Genomic DNA, 19,194 nt, shown 5'->3' on the forward strand with positions numbered 1-19,194 from the left:
AGCCACATAGGAAAATGGAGCAGAATAGGAAAAAGGAACAAGAAAGATGAAGGAAATTTAAAAAAATGAAAAAGGATAAGAAAAGGGAACGGGATTAGGAAAAAGAACAACTTAGGGAAAGGTAACAGGATAGAAAATGGGGACAACACGGGGGAAGGAAACAGGTTAGAAAATGGAAACAGCACAGGGAAACGGAACAAATAATTGACATGAACAGGATAGGTAAAGGAATCAAGGTTAGAAAAGGGAACATGATCAATCAAGGAAAAGAATAAATGAAAAGGATAGGGAAAGCAAACAGGTTTGAAAATTGAAAAAAACACAGGAAAAGGGAACAGGACAGGAAATGCGGAAAAACTATGGGAAAAGTAAACAGGATAGGTAATGGAAGCAACATGGGATAAGGGAACATGATAGGAAATGGAGAAAACCATAGAAAAATGGAGCAAGATAAGAAAGGGATCAGGATAGCGAAAGGCAACAAGATAGTTAAAGGAAAAGAAAAAATGGAAAAGGATAGGGAAAGGCAACAGGATAGGAAATGGGGAAAACCATAAAAAAGCGAACAGGATAGAAAATGGGAACAGCACAGGAAAAGGGAACAATTTAGAACATGGAAACAAAATAGGGAATGGAAATGAGATAGGAAAAGGGAAACCAAATACAGAATGGGAACAGTAAAAGGAAGAAGTAACCAAAAAATAAAATGGAGCAGGATAGGAAGAGGGAAAAAGACTGATGAAGGAAATTAAAAAAATGGAAAAGGATAAGAAAAGGGAACAGGATTAGGAAACAAAACAGGTTTGGGAAAGGTAATGGGATAGAAAATGGGAAAAACCATAGGAAACAGAACAGAAAATGGGAACAAGAAGGAGGAAGGAAACAGGCTAGAAAATGGAAACAACATAGGGAAAGGGAACAGAATAATTTACATGAGCAGTATATGTAAAGGGATCAAGTTTGAAAAAGGTAATACAATAAATCAAGGAAAAGGAAAAAAAATGAAAAGGATAGGGAAAGGAAATAGGATTGAAAATGGTAAAAAAAAAACACAGGAAAGGGAACGGGACAGGAAATGTGGCTAAACCATAGGAAAAATAAACAGGATAAGTAATGGAAACAACATAGGAAAAGTAAACAGGATAGAAAATGGAAACAACAAAGGATAAGGGAACAGGATTTGAAATGGGGAAAACCATAGGAAAAGGCAACCGGATAAGGAAAGGGACCAGGATAATGAAAGGGAACAAGATAGTTAACAGAAAAGAAAAAATGGCAAAAGAGAGGGAAAGGGAACAGGATGGGAAAACCCATTGGAAATAGGGAACAGGATAGGTAAAAGGATCAGGATAGAGAAAGGGAACTAGATAGATCAATACTGTACTGTATATCCATAAAAAGAATTGGGAAAGAATCAGGTAAGATGAACAGAAAGGGAAAAGAGAAATGGCAGAGATAAGGAGCTCACTATGTACCCTTACATAAATCGCATTGCCTGTTTTTCCTAAAATGTTGCTCCTAGTGTTGGGAATCCTATCCTTTTGTTGTATGTGTATATACCTTATCTCTGCAGAAGTCTTGGACCTGATTTCAATATTGTGGTAAATCCTGCTAATAAATTAAGTATACAGTCTTCCACCTCCCTCCTGGCTCTCCTGTACTTGGGATCCCAACCCTCGGCACACCTCCTGACAGTCCAGTGAATCAATATCGTTCCTTGACCCAACAAATATTTTTGCACTGAGTAACCAGGTCAAAGCTGATCTCCAGTCTACCTGCAAGATTTCAGTAGTTGTCCATGTCCTCCCTTGGAAGGAATATATCCTGTTAACTTCTACAGAGACCATCTGGATATTGGATATTGATATGTATCGTATGCTGAGTAGATGGTGCCTCTTCCTCTTCTCAGCACTGGCTATCCATGGCTTCTACACCAATCTGCACAGGAGGATGACCATCGACTTTTGGTACGGCATTCATTGCTTGCATGCTTTTAACTCCTAGAAAGAAGGCGATCTTGGTATGATCCAACGCTTAGAAGGGCATAGGAGAGATGGGGGGTCTAATAGACCCCTGATGTCTCCGTAAAGAGTACCTGTCACTGGCTATTGCTATCACAAGGGATTTAACATCCTTTGTGATAACAATAAAAGTGACAAAATAATGTAAAGGGACAGTGAAAAAATAACTAAATAATATGAAAATATATAATTATTATTATTATTACATCGAGTTTATATAGCGCCAAAGGGTTTGCTCAGCGCTGTACAATAGGGGGGACAATACATGGCACAGTACAACAAAAACAGACAGCGTACGAGGGGTAAGAGGGCCCTACTCTTTCAAGCTTACAATCTAGGAGGGAGGGGGGTAGTGGAACAATAGGAAGTGGCTGAGGGGTATGAAGTGGCCGAGGGGGATGAAGTGGTGGGAGGAATGAGGGAGAATGGCCATTAGGTGAGGGTGGAGTAGGCTTCCCTGAAGAGATGGGTTTTGAGGGAGCGCCTGAATGTGGGGAGGGAAGGCGACAGTCGCATGGATTGGGGCAGTGAGTTCCAGAGGATAGGGGAGGACCTGGAGAAGTCCTGCAGTCGTGCATGGGAGGAGGAGACCAGGGAGCAGGATAGAAGGAGGTCCTGTGAGGAGCGAAGGGTACGGGTAGGGTGGTACTTGGGGATCAGGTTGGTGAGGTAGTCAGGGCCAGTGTTGTGAATAGCTTTGTAGGTCAGGATTAGATATAATGTTAAGTAATTTTCTGGCACAAAATACTGATTTTTCCATGTGAACAAAAAAGTAAAAAATTGGCCCGAAGTTAAATACTGTCCATAAATAAAAATAATCAGGGAAGGAAAACATTTGAAGTACGAACAGTATTACTATTTGACATAAGAGATAAGAGGCTGAATGTAGACTTCGGCTTTCTAAGGTTGGCCATACACCAGTAGATTTTCCAACAATATGTTTGTATGAAAGAAAGTCTCATCAATACCATCGATAATGCCTACAGAGACTTGACGAATGTCATTCAAAAGTACTTAAAATTTTTTTTTGCTTTTATTATATGAGTTTGGAATGAATGTCATTTCCTGAATTAAAACCACATTCTTTGTTAGAAATTTGTTTGAGAAACATTTTCTGTCCTGCTCCTTTCAATGCTCTCATTACTACAGCTGGAAATACAATCTATTTGACCCCACTAATTATCAGAAAATCGAACGAATATTCCAACATTTTCAAATTAAATTTTACTAGAGTATGGCAAGCTTAACCCCTTGCCTTCCAGAGGATTTACCCCCCTTCTTAACCAGGCCATTTTTTGCAATACAGCACCACATTATTTTAACGGACTATTGCACGGTCATGCAACGCTGTACATAAATGAAATTTACGTCTTTTTTTCTAACAAATAGAGTTTTTTTTCAGTGGTATGTGATTGCCTGTGTGTTTTTAGTTTTTTGTGCTATAAACAAAAAAATACCAACAATTTTGAGAAAAAAAAACAACATTTTTTACTTTTTGCTATTAAACATATACAGTAAAAAAAATTAAAAACTCAAACTTCATCATAAATTCAGGCCAAAATGTATTCTGCTCCGTGTCTTTGCTAAAAATAAATCCCAATACGTGTAAAATGATTGGTTTACGTGAAAGTTATAGCATTTACAAATGGCGGTATAGATACTGGATTTTTTTTTTCTTACTAGTAATAGCGGCGATCAGTAACTTAATTATAGCTGGACTGCGGGACTGTGGCGGGCATTCTGACACTGGGGGGGGAACTGACTTGGTGTCACTGCCAGTGACGCCAAAACAATGATCAATGCTAATTAAAAGCACTGATACTGTACTAATGGCACTGGGCAGGAAGGGGTTAACATCTGGGGGCGATCAAAGGGTTAACTGTGTGCTGTTTCACTGTGTGCTGTGTGTGTTTTCCACTGTAAGCACACTGCTTTGTATGGCTCTGCTATGTAGAACCATACAAAGCAGTGTGCAGGGGCTGGCAGGGGAGAGATCTGTATTGTTTATACACAGGTCTCTCCCCCTTCGGAAATTCTCCGAGATCACCGGCTGCCGGCGGGGAATCCCCTGCTGGGACCTGGTGATTGACAGCCGAGGCTCCGAATGGCAGCGCGGGTAGGCCGCGTGGCCCCCTACCTGGAACTGCAAAATCATGTGTATATACGTGATTTTGCGCCCCCTACCGCCCTGTAGCAGTATTTCTGCTATAGGGAGGCGTGGAAGCAGGTAAAACACTATCAAATAGTTTTAAGACCATCCTAACCTCAATGGGTCCATTCCTTAGCACACCTCTCTATTCTCTTTCTGACAAATTTTCTCACTTTTATTACCATGCACATGTGTTTGTATGTTTTTTTCCCCAGAAATGTATGTCTTTTGAATTTAACACAGTGTTTCTCAACCGGTGTGCAGTGGTGTCATGGGATGCCATTTGGGTTCCTCCGGGGTGTTGCGAGCATGAGACCCAGTTTTGCCATGGATCATACCAAGATGAGAGGACTCTGTGATGTGGGGGACTCTGTAGTGATAGGAAGACTCTGATGTAATGGGGGGGGGGGGACTGCCATGGGGGTACTCTGATGTGATGGGGCCTCTGACACTGTGATGGAGGGACTATGTGGAGATGGAGGGGCCTATGATGTATAGCAGGAAATTTGATGTGATGGGGGACACTGATGTAATGGGTATTTCTGACATGAAGGGGGGCCTCTGAAATTATAGAAGCCTCCAACTCAAAGTCGCACCCTCTGACATGATGGGGGTGTCTGACGTGAAGGGGGACATCTGAAATGATGAGGGTCGCTGAAGTGATGGAGGCTTCTGATGTGAAGTGGAATCTCTGACATGATAGGGATCTCTGGCATGATGGGGCCTTCTGACATGAAGGGGAACTTCTGATGTGAAGGGGAACTCTGATTTGGTGGAGGAACCTCTGAAATGATGAGGGTCTCTGATGTGAAGAGGGACCTCTGAAATGATGGAGGTCACTGAAGAGATGGGTGCTTATGATATGAAGAGAAACTTCTAATATTATGGGGACCTCTGACATGATGGGATCTCTGACATGATGGAGGACCTCTAATCAGATAGGGGCTACTGATGTGAAAGGGGACTCTGATGTGACGGGGGAACCGCTGATGTGAAGGGGGGCTCTGATGTGATGGTGGAACCTCCATACCCCCAAAAAAATAAATGTCTCCTGAAGTAGATCTAATTTGACATTAATTTTGCGATGAACGCCGAGCTGCTTGAAAAAAAAAAATGCTGGCCTTTCCCCCCCAGGGACACACGCCAAATGGCAACATGATAAACATGGGGATGGGGGTCACGTGGTGGCATCACTGGGTGTCCCATGCCTACCTGTCATTAGGTGAGTGACATGTCCCATGATGTGTACCTGTCATTTGGTGTGTGTCCCTAGATGTGAGTCATAGTGTTTGCCAGCACCCTCTGCTTCCTTAGCAACCATTGACAGCAAGAAAGGTGCTATGTAGAGTAGTAGTAGAAATATAGTAAATATACATGAGGAGAAAGTCTTTAAATTAACACCCAAACAGACAAACTTTATGTTCATCTCTGCTGAGAAGTAAATTACTATTAAAATCCCCAATGGTGTACAAAAAGCAAAAAAATAACCATTTATTCATTACATATACAAAAAAAAATGTTGTCTATGCATACGCTTCTACTAATACAATTTAGGGTTTCTTCTTTTTTACCCCCTTCAGGAGGAGAGCTCGTTTTGTAAGGGGCTCGATTACTGACTGTGAGAATGTGAGAAACATCACTTTAACAGAATCATTAAAATCGTAAGTATTCTAAAATAATGATACCGCTTACTGTAGGTTACATCAATGTCTTTGTTCTAATAATACAATCAGGGGCGGACTGACAACTCATGGGGCCCCCGGGCAATAGGGGATCATGGGGCCCCTGTGTCCTTGCCCAAACTCAAAAATGCCTATGAAAAAGGTACCAGGGGCATCTCATGGGGCCCCCTACTGACCTCGGGCCCTCAGGCAGTGCCCGAGTTTCCAAATGGTCAGTTCGCCCCTGAATACAATATAGCCCCACGAGCAGCCTTAACAATTAAAATTAAACTTTAACTAATTAATTAATAAACCAAATAATTGATAAATTAGTAAATGATGTAGAAAGCTGCCTACACCTACACATACCGTAAGAAATGTGCTCAAAATAACATAAAACAAAATTTTTCTTAAAATAAATAAATCACCCATCAATCATACCCTCAAAACAAAACATGAATAATCTCAATGATGCAGTGAGTCTCTAAAAGTGTTTTTTCTTAAAGCGGAGCTCCACCTAAAAGGGGATGTTCTGCTTTAAAAACTGATCCCCCGCTCCCCAGTAACCTCCCTAGCGGTCTGATTATGTCCGTATTTCTGTACTCAAAGCGGTACATTTTTTTGCATGGAAATATGTTGTTTTTTTTATTGTAGGCCTGTAATTCTTAGGAATAACTCACTGAAATCTGTCCGAACAAGAGTCTAGTAAACATCCCGGGGAGGATAAAATTTGAAACACGAAATCATAAATTATAATTTAATAAATAATCATAAAAAATAATAATATGATAATAATAAATTTAATTCAATAATATAATCAAACCAAAAACACTGAAATGTGAAATATAGCGCCAAGTTCGCACATCGCTGAGCAAAGTCGCAGAATCGTTTTCAGTGTCTGATGAGGAATCTCCCCCACGAATCATTATCACTCAATTCTGCAAGTGGTTCTGATTTACTATCGCTGTTCTCTAGCCGGTCTAAAACCGCGTCTGACCTAAAGGGACGCTTTTTGGACGCCATGGACGTTTCTCAGTTTCCAGGCACAAAGAACAGTAAAAATGCAGGCAGGGCGCCGGACAAAGCACTCGGGACACAATGTATGTGAAATGGTTTGATACAGGAATGTTATACTATGTGATTTTAGTGTATTGAGTGAATGTCACTTTTTAACATTTTTGAATTTCCCGCCAGTTCCGTCCCCGTACGTCCCGACGTCGCAGGGAACGGAACCCGGAAGACAGATGCCGGCATTGGCAGGAGGAGATAGCCGGGGACACTGCAGGGGGGACATCGCGGGAGTGCAGGACAAGGTAAGTGCTGGAGGGATCCCAGAGCAACACTGCAGTGTATTCCCGAGTGTAGCTCGGGGTTACCGCTTTTGGTACTGAAACTTAACCCCGAGCTACACTCGGGAATACCTCCAAGGAGGTTAAGGATTGGCACCTTTGGGGAGCGGGGGGGGAGCAGGTACCCGAAATTGACAGGCACCTGCTCCCACTTCCACTGCGATCACCTAAGTGATTGGTAGAGGAAGTTGTCCTCCTACCCTCCCTCCCCATAGTCTTCTGGGACACGTGACAGGGGCCATTCAGGAAGCGCTACTCGCACATGCGCAGTGGGTACCCAGCTGTGATGCCGCAAGCTGTCCCCACACTGAAGATGCCGGAGCCTGAAGCACCAGACGGCTGGTGAAACAGACTGTGGGGAGGACACCACGGGACCGAGGGATAGGTAAGTGGCTATTTTTTTTTTTTTATTCCATAAACGTTTATTTAGAAGTGACAACATGTTACAGGAAAATATAAAGAAATGCACATACAGCATCAATCAGGTCATAGTTACAGCTTAAACCAAAATACAGGAAGAAACAACATGGTAGAGTGCGACACTGTGGATAACATAAGCATGGCAAATTACGGCAGAGATAGGCCTGTAGTACTCAAGGTTCAAAAATGTACAATAGAGAAGGTAATAACAGCTTACTTCCACCAAGTGAATATCGGCGTACTGGCCTATGCAAGGAGAAAATGAACCTTCAGAGCCTAAACCAAAAGCAGTGCGCTATCATGAGGCCAAATGAGCATCGCAGTATAAGAGAAGATGTCATGAGTACCATTGACTATCCTAGAAGAGATAAGCTAACCATATACCAAGTAATCCTGGATAAAATGAAGACTAAGCCTGATCGAAGACTAAGAGGTTGTCGAGAAAGTGGCTATTTTTTAAGTCAGCAGCTACAGTTTTTGTAGCTGCTGACTTTTATTTTTTTTTACAGTGTGAGTGGAACTCCGCTTTAACAATCCCCAAACAGTGAATTGCATTCCCATAATCACTCCATATCTTCTTAATCCCGCTTGTGTTTCTCCACCACCAAAACACCAAATGTGCCCTCACCTGGAGCCTTTGACCTCACATAAAGTTCGTGTCCCTTGATGTGGACATAGGGTTAAGATGTCTCTTGAATCAGAGTCTTCCTTCAATCATATAGTGGCCTCCTTAATACCTCCTCCTCCAGTCTGCATACATAGGCAAAACAACAATAGTACTTTATCCTTCAACACATTTGTTAATTAAAATATTAAAATTGTAAACTCACATTGTAAACTCACAATATCCAACACCGTATGGGTGTATAAATCTCCCCTTGCTCTCACATACACAATCCGTCATGCCAGTTTGCCAGCTGACCGTGAGCACCATAACGTCATTAAGCCCCTCTCCTACAGAGGGTCAGGGAAGGGTCCTTCTTCTTCTAGAGGGGAGTACATGACACCCATTGTACACATTGGTCTTTAGTTTTCGTGCATCGCACCGCACGCTCAAAAGAACCACAAAAAAACAAAAACATTGCTTTCAATAAAGTATGTAACAAGGGGCCCCAGTAGGTTAAAACAATCTGATAAGCTATTTAAAAAAAATGAATCCTGTAAATGCTACACCTGTTGGCCATTTGCTGCCCCTCTGAAGTTTGGCTAAAATATTCCCAAACAGGGGCGGACTGACAACTCATGGGGCCAACGGGCAATAGGGGATCATGGGGCCCCTGTGTCCTTGCCCAAACTCAAAAAAGCCTATGAAAAAAGTACCAGGGGCATCTCATGGGGCTCCCTACTGACCCCAGGCCCTCGGGCAGTGCCCGAGTTTCCAAATGGTCAGTCCGCCCCTGTTCCCAAATAGGTTTACGTTCCCGTTCTGGGTAATATCACATCAACAAGCATTTACTGTTCCAATAGCCACACATGCAGAACAGTGGAGCTGATGGAGGGGGATTTATGCCAAGAGCATTTTGAGGATGTAGCATAAGAGGTGGATTTTGTAAATAGAATATGTTATAAATGTTGCTACATATTGTCACTTACCTGTCCGTGGAGCTCGAGATGACGAGGGTGGCCTCTTGCCCACTTTCTGTCCAAGCACCCTTGACAGTGGAGGCAGGGACTGCTAGGGCAGTGGAAGGATGTGGGTGCCAGGAAGTTGAACCAGCAAACTTGAGCTTGGAAGTACTGATGTCAGCCGAGCAGAAGTGTGGAGTCAGGTCACAAGCCGAGTTTAGTAACAGTCAGGCGGATACGTATTAAATCACGAACAGACTCCAGGGCAGAGACAAGCAAGGGTTGGCAGCATGCTGGCAGTGAAGTACAAAATCAGAAGGCAGAATCCTGGTGAAAAGTTCAGGCCAAGGTAACATAGATAAGCAGCAGACATGAACAGACAAGGGTAATCCAGATAAGAGTCAGAGGTAGCCTGGTAAGGAGTCAAGCTGCCTTCCCCATCCCACCCTAAGTTGACCCTGGCCACCAGTTCCCCACCACCCAATACCCCCCAGGTCCCATGGTATGCATGGTCTTCTTCCTTTTCATTATCTTTTCCAGGCTGGGTGGTTCTCAGTATTAGAGAACATAATCACATCAGCTCTGCTGTCTACTTCATTATATACATAGTAAGTGACGCATAGTGCGGTCAATCCTCCTTCCTGCACTCACAGAACTCCTTCAGTCTTCTCATTTGAATGATTCAAAAAAAGGATGTCTGAGCCTCACAAGATTAGAAAAGTGTAGCGGACAAAATATACTTTAAGTGTTTTCATATTGTTTGCTCTTTTTTCGTTTCCTCTAAAACAGCGGTCTCCAAACTGTAGGCCTGGTGTGGCCCTTTGCTTGCCTTTATCCGGTCTTTGGAGCACTACTTCTCTCACTAATGTGAGGCACTGTCATCCCACTGACACCAAAGATGAGGCACCATTCCTTCCACTGACACTGATGATGGGGCTTAACTCCCCCCACTGATATATATGATGGGGCACTATTTCTTCCACTGAAGCCAATCATGGGCCACTATTACTTCTACTGACAGAAATGATGGGGCACTATTTTTCCCACTGACACCAATGATGGGCACTATTCCTCCCACTGACACCAATGATGGGGCACTATTCCTCCCACTGACACCAATGGTGGGGTACTATTACTTCCCCTGACAACAAGGATGGGGTACTATTCCTCCCACTGACGCCAACAACGGAGCAGCATTCTTTCCACTAATGCCAGTGATGGCACACTATTCCTCCCATTGACACAAATGATGGGGCACTATTCCTCCCACTGACACCAATAATGGAGCACTATTCCTCCCACTGATACTAATGATGGGGCACTATTCCTCCCACTGACACCAATGATGGAGCACTATTCCTCCCACTGATACCAATGATGGGGCACTATTCCTCCCACTGGTACCAATGATGGGGCACTATTCCTCCCACTGATACCAATGATGGGGCACTATTCCTCCCACTGATACCAATGATGGGGCACTATTCCTCCCACTGACACCAATGATGGGGCACTATTCCTCCCCCTTACACCAACAATGGGGCACTATTCCTCCCACTGACACCAATTATGGGGAACTATTCCTTCAACTAACAACAATGGGGCACTATTTTGCCCACTTACAAAAATGATGGGGCACTATTCCTCCCACTGATACCAATGATGGGGCACTATTCCCCCCACTGATACCAATGATGGGGCACTATTCCTCCCACTGATGCCAATAATGGGGTACTTTTCCTTCAAATGACAACAACAATGGGGAATTATTCCTTCCATGGACACCAACGATGATCCACTATTCCTTCCACTGACGTAAACGATGGAACACTATTCCTCCCACTGACACCAGCAATGGGGCACTATTCCTCCCACTGACACCAGCAATGGGGCACTATTCCTCCTCCTACTGACCACAGGCACCATGTCATTTTTCTACTCCCATTGACCATAAGGCCTCAGACATTTTCTGGGGCATTTTGTACTTCCACTGGCCACAGTCCAGAGCACTTACAGTCTGAAGGACAGCAATCTTGTCCTTTTTTTTAGAAGTTTTGAAGACCCCGGCTCTAAAATCTAGAAGTGTTGTTGTTTGAAGGCAACAGGTTCTTTTTATTTTCTTCTTTCCAAATAGGCTTGAGCCAAATGACTTCAGAGGGCTTGTTAATAAACTGGGGCATTGTCCATGGAAATACAGCAAGTCTGAACACAATAAGCTTAAGTAAGTATTCCCTATAATGGTTTTCTTTCTCACGCTAATACAGTGGTCACTAAATGGCGGCTCTCGGTACAGACAAATAGTGGACCGCGGTCCTATACGGACAGCAGCCATGCCACTGTCAAGGCTGGGTATCCTCTTCCATGCCTCTCACTCGGCCAGCAATGTCATCCTCACAGTTGGCGAGGTGTGACGATCAGCAGATCAGGACTGAGGGGCGGGAGCTGGTGATTGCCCAGCTTGTTAATATTATTATTATTATTATACAGTATTTATAAAGCGCCAATAGTTCGCTCAGCACTATACATTACAAAAGGGGACAGAACATGTGACAGTACAATACCGATACAATGCAAAACATGAGGGGATCGAGGGCCCTGCTCTTTGGAGCTTACAATCTAGGAGGGAGGGGATGGTGGCACAGGAGGAGATTGCTGTGGGGGATGGAGTGGTAGGAAGAGTGGAGGAGGTCGGCAAGTTAGCAGGGGGTGGGGTAGGCTTCCCTGAAGAGGTGGGTTTTCAGGGTGCGCCTAAAGGAGAGGAGAGTAGGTGATAATCTGATGGGTTGGGGCAGGGAGTTCCAGAGGATGGGTGACACCCTGGAGAAGTCCTGGAGGCGGGCATGGGAGGAAGAGACCAGGGAACTAGAGAGAAGGAGGTCTTGTGAGGAGCGGAGTGTGCGTGCTGGGCGGTACTTGGATATTAGGTCAGTGATGTAGTTCGGGGCAGTATGGTGGACAGCTTTGTACGTCAGTGTTAGGATTTTGAATTTGATCCGTTGTGCAATCGGAAGCCAGTGGAGGGATTGGCAGAGGGGGGTGGCGGAGATGGAGCGGTTGGAAAGGTGAATGAGTCTGGCAGCCGTATTCAGGATGGACTGAAGCGGGGATAGCCAGCGGCGAGGCAGGCCAGTGAGGAGGGAGTTGCAGTAGTTGAGTCGTGATATGATGAGGGAGTGGATGAGCTGTTTAGTGGTTTCTGGGGTTAGGAACGTGCGGATTTTGGCGATGTTGCGGAGGTGGAGTCTGCACGAGTTTGTTAAAGATTGGACTTGGGGCTGGAAGGATAGGTTGGAGTCCAGAATGACACCAAGTACTCTGGCCTGCGGGGCGGGTTTGATGGTGGCGTTGTTGGATGTGACGGAGAAGTCAATGGGGGGTGGTGTCTGGGCTGGGGGGAAGACAAGAAACTCGGATTTTGGAGAGGTTCAGTTTAAGGAAGTGGAGCAACATCCAATCTGATATGTCGCTCAGTAGGTATTTATGGGGGCTTTCCATGGGGGTACCTGCTGAAAAGGTGCCGAAAAGTCTACTATATAGACTAACATCCCTGTGGTAGTTCAGGCATTAGTTCCAAAGCTTGAGGATGCATTAAAAGAGCCGCATCAGTAACCGTACAGTCCACATAGTTTTAATGAATTCATACTAGGGTGGAAGAAAATAGCCAATACATTTGGGGGGCTCGGGCACACCCCTTTATTGGAGCTAAAACCACATGCAAAACAAGTAGAAAAAATATTAGTTTGATTCTCATTAGAGCCCTGATACATAATAAAATGACACAATCATAAAAAAAGCTTCTCAAAATATACTAGATAGAAAGGGCAGCATTAGTACTAGGGTTAGTAGGGTTAGGATTAGGATTAGAGCTGGGATTAGTATAGTTAGGATTAGGCATCGGGCTAAGGTTAGTATGGTTAAAGCTAGTAGGATTAGGGTTAGAGCTAGGGTTGGTAGGGTAAGGATTAGGTTAGAGCTAGGGTTGGTAGGGTTAGGATTAGGTTAGAGCTAGGGTTGGTAGGGTTAGGATTAGGGTTGGTAGGGTTAGGATTAGGATTAGAGCTAGGGTTGGTAGGGCTAGGATTAGGGTTAGAGCTAGGGCTGGTAGGGTTAGGATTAGGGTTAGAGCTAGGGTTGGTAGGGTTAGGGTTAGAGCTAGGGTTGGTAGGGTTAGGATTAGGGATAGAGCTAGGGTTAGTAGAGTTAGGATTAGGATTCAAATTAAGGTTATCAGGGTTAGGATTAGGGTTAGAGATAGGGTTAGTAGGTTAGGATTTGGGTTAGAGCTAGGGTTAATAGGGTTAGGATTAGAGCTAGGGTTAGTAGGGTTAGGATTAGTGTTAGAGCTAGGGTTAGTAGAGTTAGGATTAGGCACAGGGCTAGGGTTAGTAAGGATAGGATTAGAGCTAGGGTTAGTAGGGTTAGGATTAGGGTTAGAGCTAGTATTAGTAGGGTCAGGATTGGGGTTAGAGCTAGGGTTAGTAGAGGTAGGATTAGGTTTAGCCCTAGGGTTAGTAGAGGTAGGATATGGGTTAGTGCTAGGGTTAGAATTACAGTTAGAGCTAGGTTTAGGATTAGGGTTAGCACTATGGTTGGTAGAGTTAGGATTAGGGTGAGAGCTAGGATTAATAGGGCTTGGATTAGGATTTAAGCTAAAGTTAGTAGGGTTACGGTTAGAGCTAGGGTTAGTAGGATCAGTATTAGGGTTATAGTTAGTAGGATTAGGGTGAGAGCTATGGTTAGAAGGATTAGGATTGGGGTTAGTGTTAGGATCAGTACGGTTAGGATTAGGATTTGAGCTAAAGTTAGTAGGATTAGGGTTAGAGCTAGGGTTAGTAGGATCAGTATTAGGGTGATCGTTAGTAGGATTAGGGTTAGAGCTAGGCTTAGTAGGATCCGTATTAGGGTGATCGTTAGTAGGATTAGGATTCGAGCTAAAGTTAGTAGGGTTAGAGCTAGAGTTAGTAGGATCCGTATTAGGGTTATAGTTAGTAGGATTAGGGTTAGAGCTAGGGTTAGTAGGGTTAGGATTAGGGTTATAGTTAGTAGGATTACGGTTAGAGCTAGGGTTAGTAGGATCAGTATTAGGGTTATAGTTAGTAGGATTAGGATTAGAGCTAGGATTAGTAGGATTAGGATTAGAGCTAGGATTAGTAGGGTTAGGATTAGGTTAAAGCTATGATTATTATAGTCAGGATTAGAGTTAGAGCCATGGTTAGTAGGGTTAGGAATCGGGTCAGAGTCAGTGTTCCTAACATCTTGGTGTTAATGTGGGATTACTTCTTGTGTGTTAATGGGTCTAGAATAGTTTAAATGCCATTATATAACCATCAGGAACCACCGAAATATTGAAAAAAATGTTAAATTTGCATTTCCTATTGCATTTGGCCAAAATGGCAAAGGACAAACTCCCAATTTCCCTCCTCCCTATTCTCTACTACTGTATATAAACATCTGAAAGAATGGCTAGAGTATGGCTTTAAGCTCCAGTTTTTCAGAGGGGTGACACATCTTTAGGGCAAGTCCCCCATGTTCCTTTGAACAACGTGGGGAGGGATATACTGTATGATTAATATATGGATACTTAACCATGGATGATACAGAAACATCAGCTGTTATAATCATCTTTGAATCTTTGACAGGTTGGAGTTAAAAAATTGCTGCGATGCACGACGCATGTTACTGGTCACCAAGCATAATGCTCCCCTTGGACATGTATTGAAATATGAGACACACCCCAACAAAAATATCACGGTGACAGAGGGAATCTACAGAATGGTGCCAAAGGTATCACTTCCTTGAAAGTAACTGTGAAAGTTGTTAACACAATGAGACATACCGGAGGAGGCATATTTTAATGATCATATTTTATGTCCAGATGTGTAGGTGCGCCCTCTAGGGGCTCTCTGTATATAGGTAATACCCATTCCTGCTAAGTGACCTCAGCAAAGAGGCTGACATGGCACCATGTGGATCCTCCATATGACCAGTGGTAGGTGTGGTCTACAAATTTTCTGGTCTTTTCCAGGAACCCCTGTAGCAACCATGTGTAAGACCATTTGTTTCAAAAATCTTCTGATACGATTACATGTTTATTTAATATATTTTATGCTATTTAATTACCTGTCACACCTCTCTATGTAGTCTTCCAAAAGCCCAGAGACTGTTGCTTAGTACTAGAGATGTGCACAATGGGACAATTTGTTTTGCTTCGGATTCATTTATTAAGTTAATAATTTACTGTCATCATACCTGTTATGTTAGAATTATTCATTTTTGGAATTTGTTTCTTATATTCAGATTTTTTTTTGTACATTTGTTATTTTCAAATTGATTTGAAATTTGAATTTGAAATTCAAATTTCGAGATTCAAAATTTGGATTTAGGAAGATGGCTGTACTTATTCTATTTTATTAAATTCTATTCTAATCTATTAATTTATTTTCTATTCTTTTCTGTTTTATTCTATTCTATTAAATTATATTCTATTCTGTGGATCTCCATATTTTTTAAACTAAGGGACAGTTTATTGTCCTTCAGACTTTAGGGGGGCCAGACTGTGGCCAGTGGGCGCAAACAATGTCCCATCGTTGGTGCCAGTGGCTGGAATAGTGCCTCATTATTAGTGTCAGTGAGAGGAACAGTGCCCCATCATTGGTATCAGTGGGAGGAATAGTGCCCCATCATTGGTATCAGTGGGAGGAATAGTGCCCCATCATTGGTATCAGTGGGAGGAATAGTGTCCCATCATTGGTATCAGTGGGAGGAATAGTGCCCCATCATTGGTATCAGTGGGAGGAATGGTGCCCCATCATTGGTGTCAGTGGCAGGAATAGTACCCCATCATTGGTGTCAGTGGGAGGAATAGTGCCCCATCATTGGTGTTAGTGGGAGGAATAGTGCCGCATCATTGGTGTCAGTGGGAGGAATAGTGCCCCATCATTGGTGTCAGTGGGCAAAATAGTGCCCCATCATTGGTATCAGTGGGAAAAATAGTGCCCCATCATTGGTATCAGTGGGAGGAATAGTGTCCCATCATTGGTATCAGTGGGAGGAATAGTGCCCCATCATTGGTATCAGTAGGAGGAATAGTGCCCCATCATTGGTATCAGTGGGAGGAATAGTGCCCCATCATTGGTATCAGTGGGAGGAATAGTGCCCCATCATTGGTATCAGTGGGCAAAATAGTGCCCCATCATTGGTATCAGTGGGAAGAATAGTGCCCCATCATTGGTGTCAGTGGGAGGAATAGTGCCCCATCATGGTGTCAGTGGGAGGAATAGTGCTTCATGTTAGTGTCAGTGGGAGGAATAGTGCCCCATCATTGGAGTCAGTAGGAGGAATATTGCCCCATCATTGGTGTCAGTGGGAGGAATAGTGCCCCATCATTGGTATCAGTGGGAGGAATAGTGCCCCATCATTGGTGTCAGTGGAAGGACTAGTGCCCTATCATTAGTATCAGTGGGAGGAATAGTGCCCCATCATTGGTATCAGTGGGAGGAATAGTGCCCCATAATTGGTGTCAGTGGGAGGAATAGTGCCCCATCATTGGTGTCAGTGGGAGGAATAGTGCCCCATCATTGGTGTCAGTGGGAGGAATAGTGTCCTATCATTGGTGTCAATGGGAGGAAAAGTGCCCCATCATTGGTGTCAGTGGAAGGAATAGTGCCCCATCATTAGTATCAGTGGGAGGAATAGTGCCCCATCATTGGTATCAGTGGGAGGAATAGTGCCCCATAATTGGTGTCAGTGGGAGGAATAGTGCCCCATCATTGGTGTCAGTGGGAGGAATAGTGCCCCATCATTGGTGTCAGTGGGAGGAATAGTGCCCCATCATTGGTGTCAGTGGGAGGAATAGTGTCCTATCATTGGTGTCAATGGGAGGAAAAGTGCCCCATTGTCAATGTCCATGGCAGGAACTATGCTTTACTGTTGCTGTCAGTGCGAGAATAGCACCATAAGGGCCAGATAAAAGCAAGCAAAGGGCCGCATCTGGAACCCAGGCCGCAGTTTGGAGACCGCTGACTGTTCTATTAATTTATTCTAATAGAATTTATTCTCCTAGATTGTAAGCTCCAAGGAGCAGGGTCCTCAAACCCCTCGTGTATTGAATCTTATTGTTACTGTATTGTCTCATGTAATGTCTCCCATTGTAATGTACAGCGCTGAGCAAACTGTTGGCCCTATATAAATACTGTGTAATAATAATAATTGATATGCTATTCTGTTTAATTATATTCTTTTCAATTCTATTCTATTGTTTTCTATTTTATTCTATACCTTTCTATTTTATTCTATTTTGTTTTATTATTTTCTATTCTATAAAGCAAGTAGAAATCACTTTTATACTTTACTGTATTTATTGCAATATGTTTCCATTTTGAATTCGAATAATTCATTTTGTTATAATGTATTTTGAATTTGTTGTTGAATCTGTTACTATTGTGATTCAGAAATTCAGACGCATCTGAATCATAAAAAATTAATCCAAATTTTGTTTCGTAAAGGAAACAAATCACACATGTCTACTGTAGGGAGTATAGCCATCTTAATTGTGATGTCAGCAGCTCCAGCAGACTGAGAACTGTCAGTCAAGTCACGCGCTATAGCATTCCCATTCGCTCCTCCTGCAGGTTGGGTATCAAGGAGGATGAGGAGCTAGGCCAGCACAGAAAGTAATTAGACACCCCCAGAAGATGAGAGGACTATGACATACATGGAGAAGGGGGGGGCAATGCCATGGAATTGACTGTTCCTGAAGTAGTCAAATTTGTTAACAAGTTCAGGGGCACATTGCAAGTAAATAAAATATTATATATAGCAAGAAAAATGCTGCAAATTGCCTATTTTGTTCTGTGCTTTTACCTACAATTTTTTAAGTTGGTGATAAGTTTGAGTCTTTTTAATGGTTGTCTGTTCAGAATCCTAGCTTTCTAGTGCAAACAGTCTTAAAAGATAAGATTACCTACAAGTAGCTTCTCCTGTAGCCACACAAGGTTTACAGAGAATGGTCCAAAAAAGAGAAAATATCCAGTGAGCCGAAATTGTGTGGATGAAAATGCCACACACATGTATATCATCCTGCTACAACATTTTAAACCAGTTGAACGCCTCCATGATGGAATTAAATCATTGATAAGTATCTTCCTGTACTTTTTAGAACTGAGGAGACCTTTACTTCCAATAAAATCCCAAACTCCATCCATTGAAATGCAGCCCCAAAATTGCAAGGAACATCCACCATGCTTTACTGTGGCCTGTAGACAATCATCCTTGTACAACTCTCCTGGTCTTCAGTGGACAAACTGAATTTACTTACAGTCAAATATTTCAGTCCAGAGCACCTGTTGTCTGTTTTCTGCACCCCAGTTTGTGTTTTCCTGCATAGACTGGTCCTTTGGCCCTGTTTCCATATTGGAGGTACAGATTTGTACCCTCAAGACTTCCACGAAGAACACTTCTAACAAGACTTCTCCAGGCTGTTCATTTTTATTCATTACAGGTACTCATATAGTGCCCAGGGGCGGACTGACCATTTGGAAACTTGGGCACTGCCCGAGGGTCCAGGGTCAGTAGGGGGCCCCATGAGATGCCCCTGGTACCTTTTTCATAGGTTTTTTTGCGTTTGGACAAGGACACAGGGGCCCGATGATCCCCTATTGCCCGGGGGCCCCATGAGTTGTCAGTCCGCCCCTGATTATTATTATTATTACATTGAGTTTATATAGCGCCAAAGGGTTTGCTCAGCGCTGTACAATAGAGGGGGGGACAATACATGAAACAGAACAGCAACAACAACAGTACACGAGGGGTAAGAGGGCCCTACTCTTTCGAGCTTACAATCTAGGAGGGAGGGGAAGGTGGTACAGGAGGAAGTGGCTGTGGGGGGTGGAGTGGTGGGTGGAATGAAGGAGAACGGCTGTTAGGTAAGGGAGATGTAGGCTTCCCTGAAGAGGTGGGTTTTCAGGGAGCGCCTGAAGGTGAGGAGGGAAGGTGACAGTCTGATGGATTGGGGTAGTGAGTTCCAGAGC

At 43.4% G+C, this 19,194-nt stretch overlaps 1 protein-coding gene across 1 annotated transcript in view; it reads left to right on the plus strand.

The window, feature by feature from the left end:
• The first annotated feature begins 1,866 nt into the window (after positions 1-1,866).
• LOC149449636 (alpha-2,8-sialyltransferase 8F-like) overlaps positions 1,867-19,194 on the plus strand; it is a 29,415-nt gene continuing 12,087 nt past the window's right edge. The window contains exons 1-4 of the mRNA XM_089692975.1: positions 1,867-1,967; positions 5,751-5,831; positions 11,301-11,387; positions 14,806-14,950. Of these exons, the coding sequence (XP_089549101.1) occupies positions 1,867-1,967; positions 5,751-5,831; positions 11,301-11,387; positions 14,806-14,950 (414 nt within the window). The remainder of the gene's footprint in view (positions 1,968-5,750; positions 5,832-11,300; positions 11,388-14,805; positions 14,951-19,194) is intronic.

The sequence above is a fragment of the Staurois parvus genome, unplaced genomic scaffold, assembly GCF_062004578.1.
Source record: "Staurois parvus isolate SC_StPar_1 unplaced genomic scaffold, SC_StPar_1.0 ptg000609l, whole genome shotgun sequence".
NCBI classification, from domain to species: Eukaryota; Metazoa; Chordata; class Amphibia; order Anura; family Ranidae; genus Staurois; species Staurois parvus.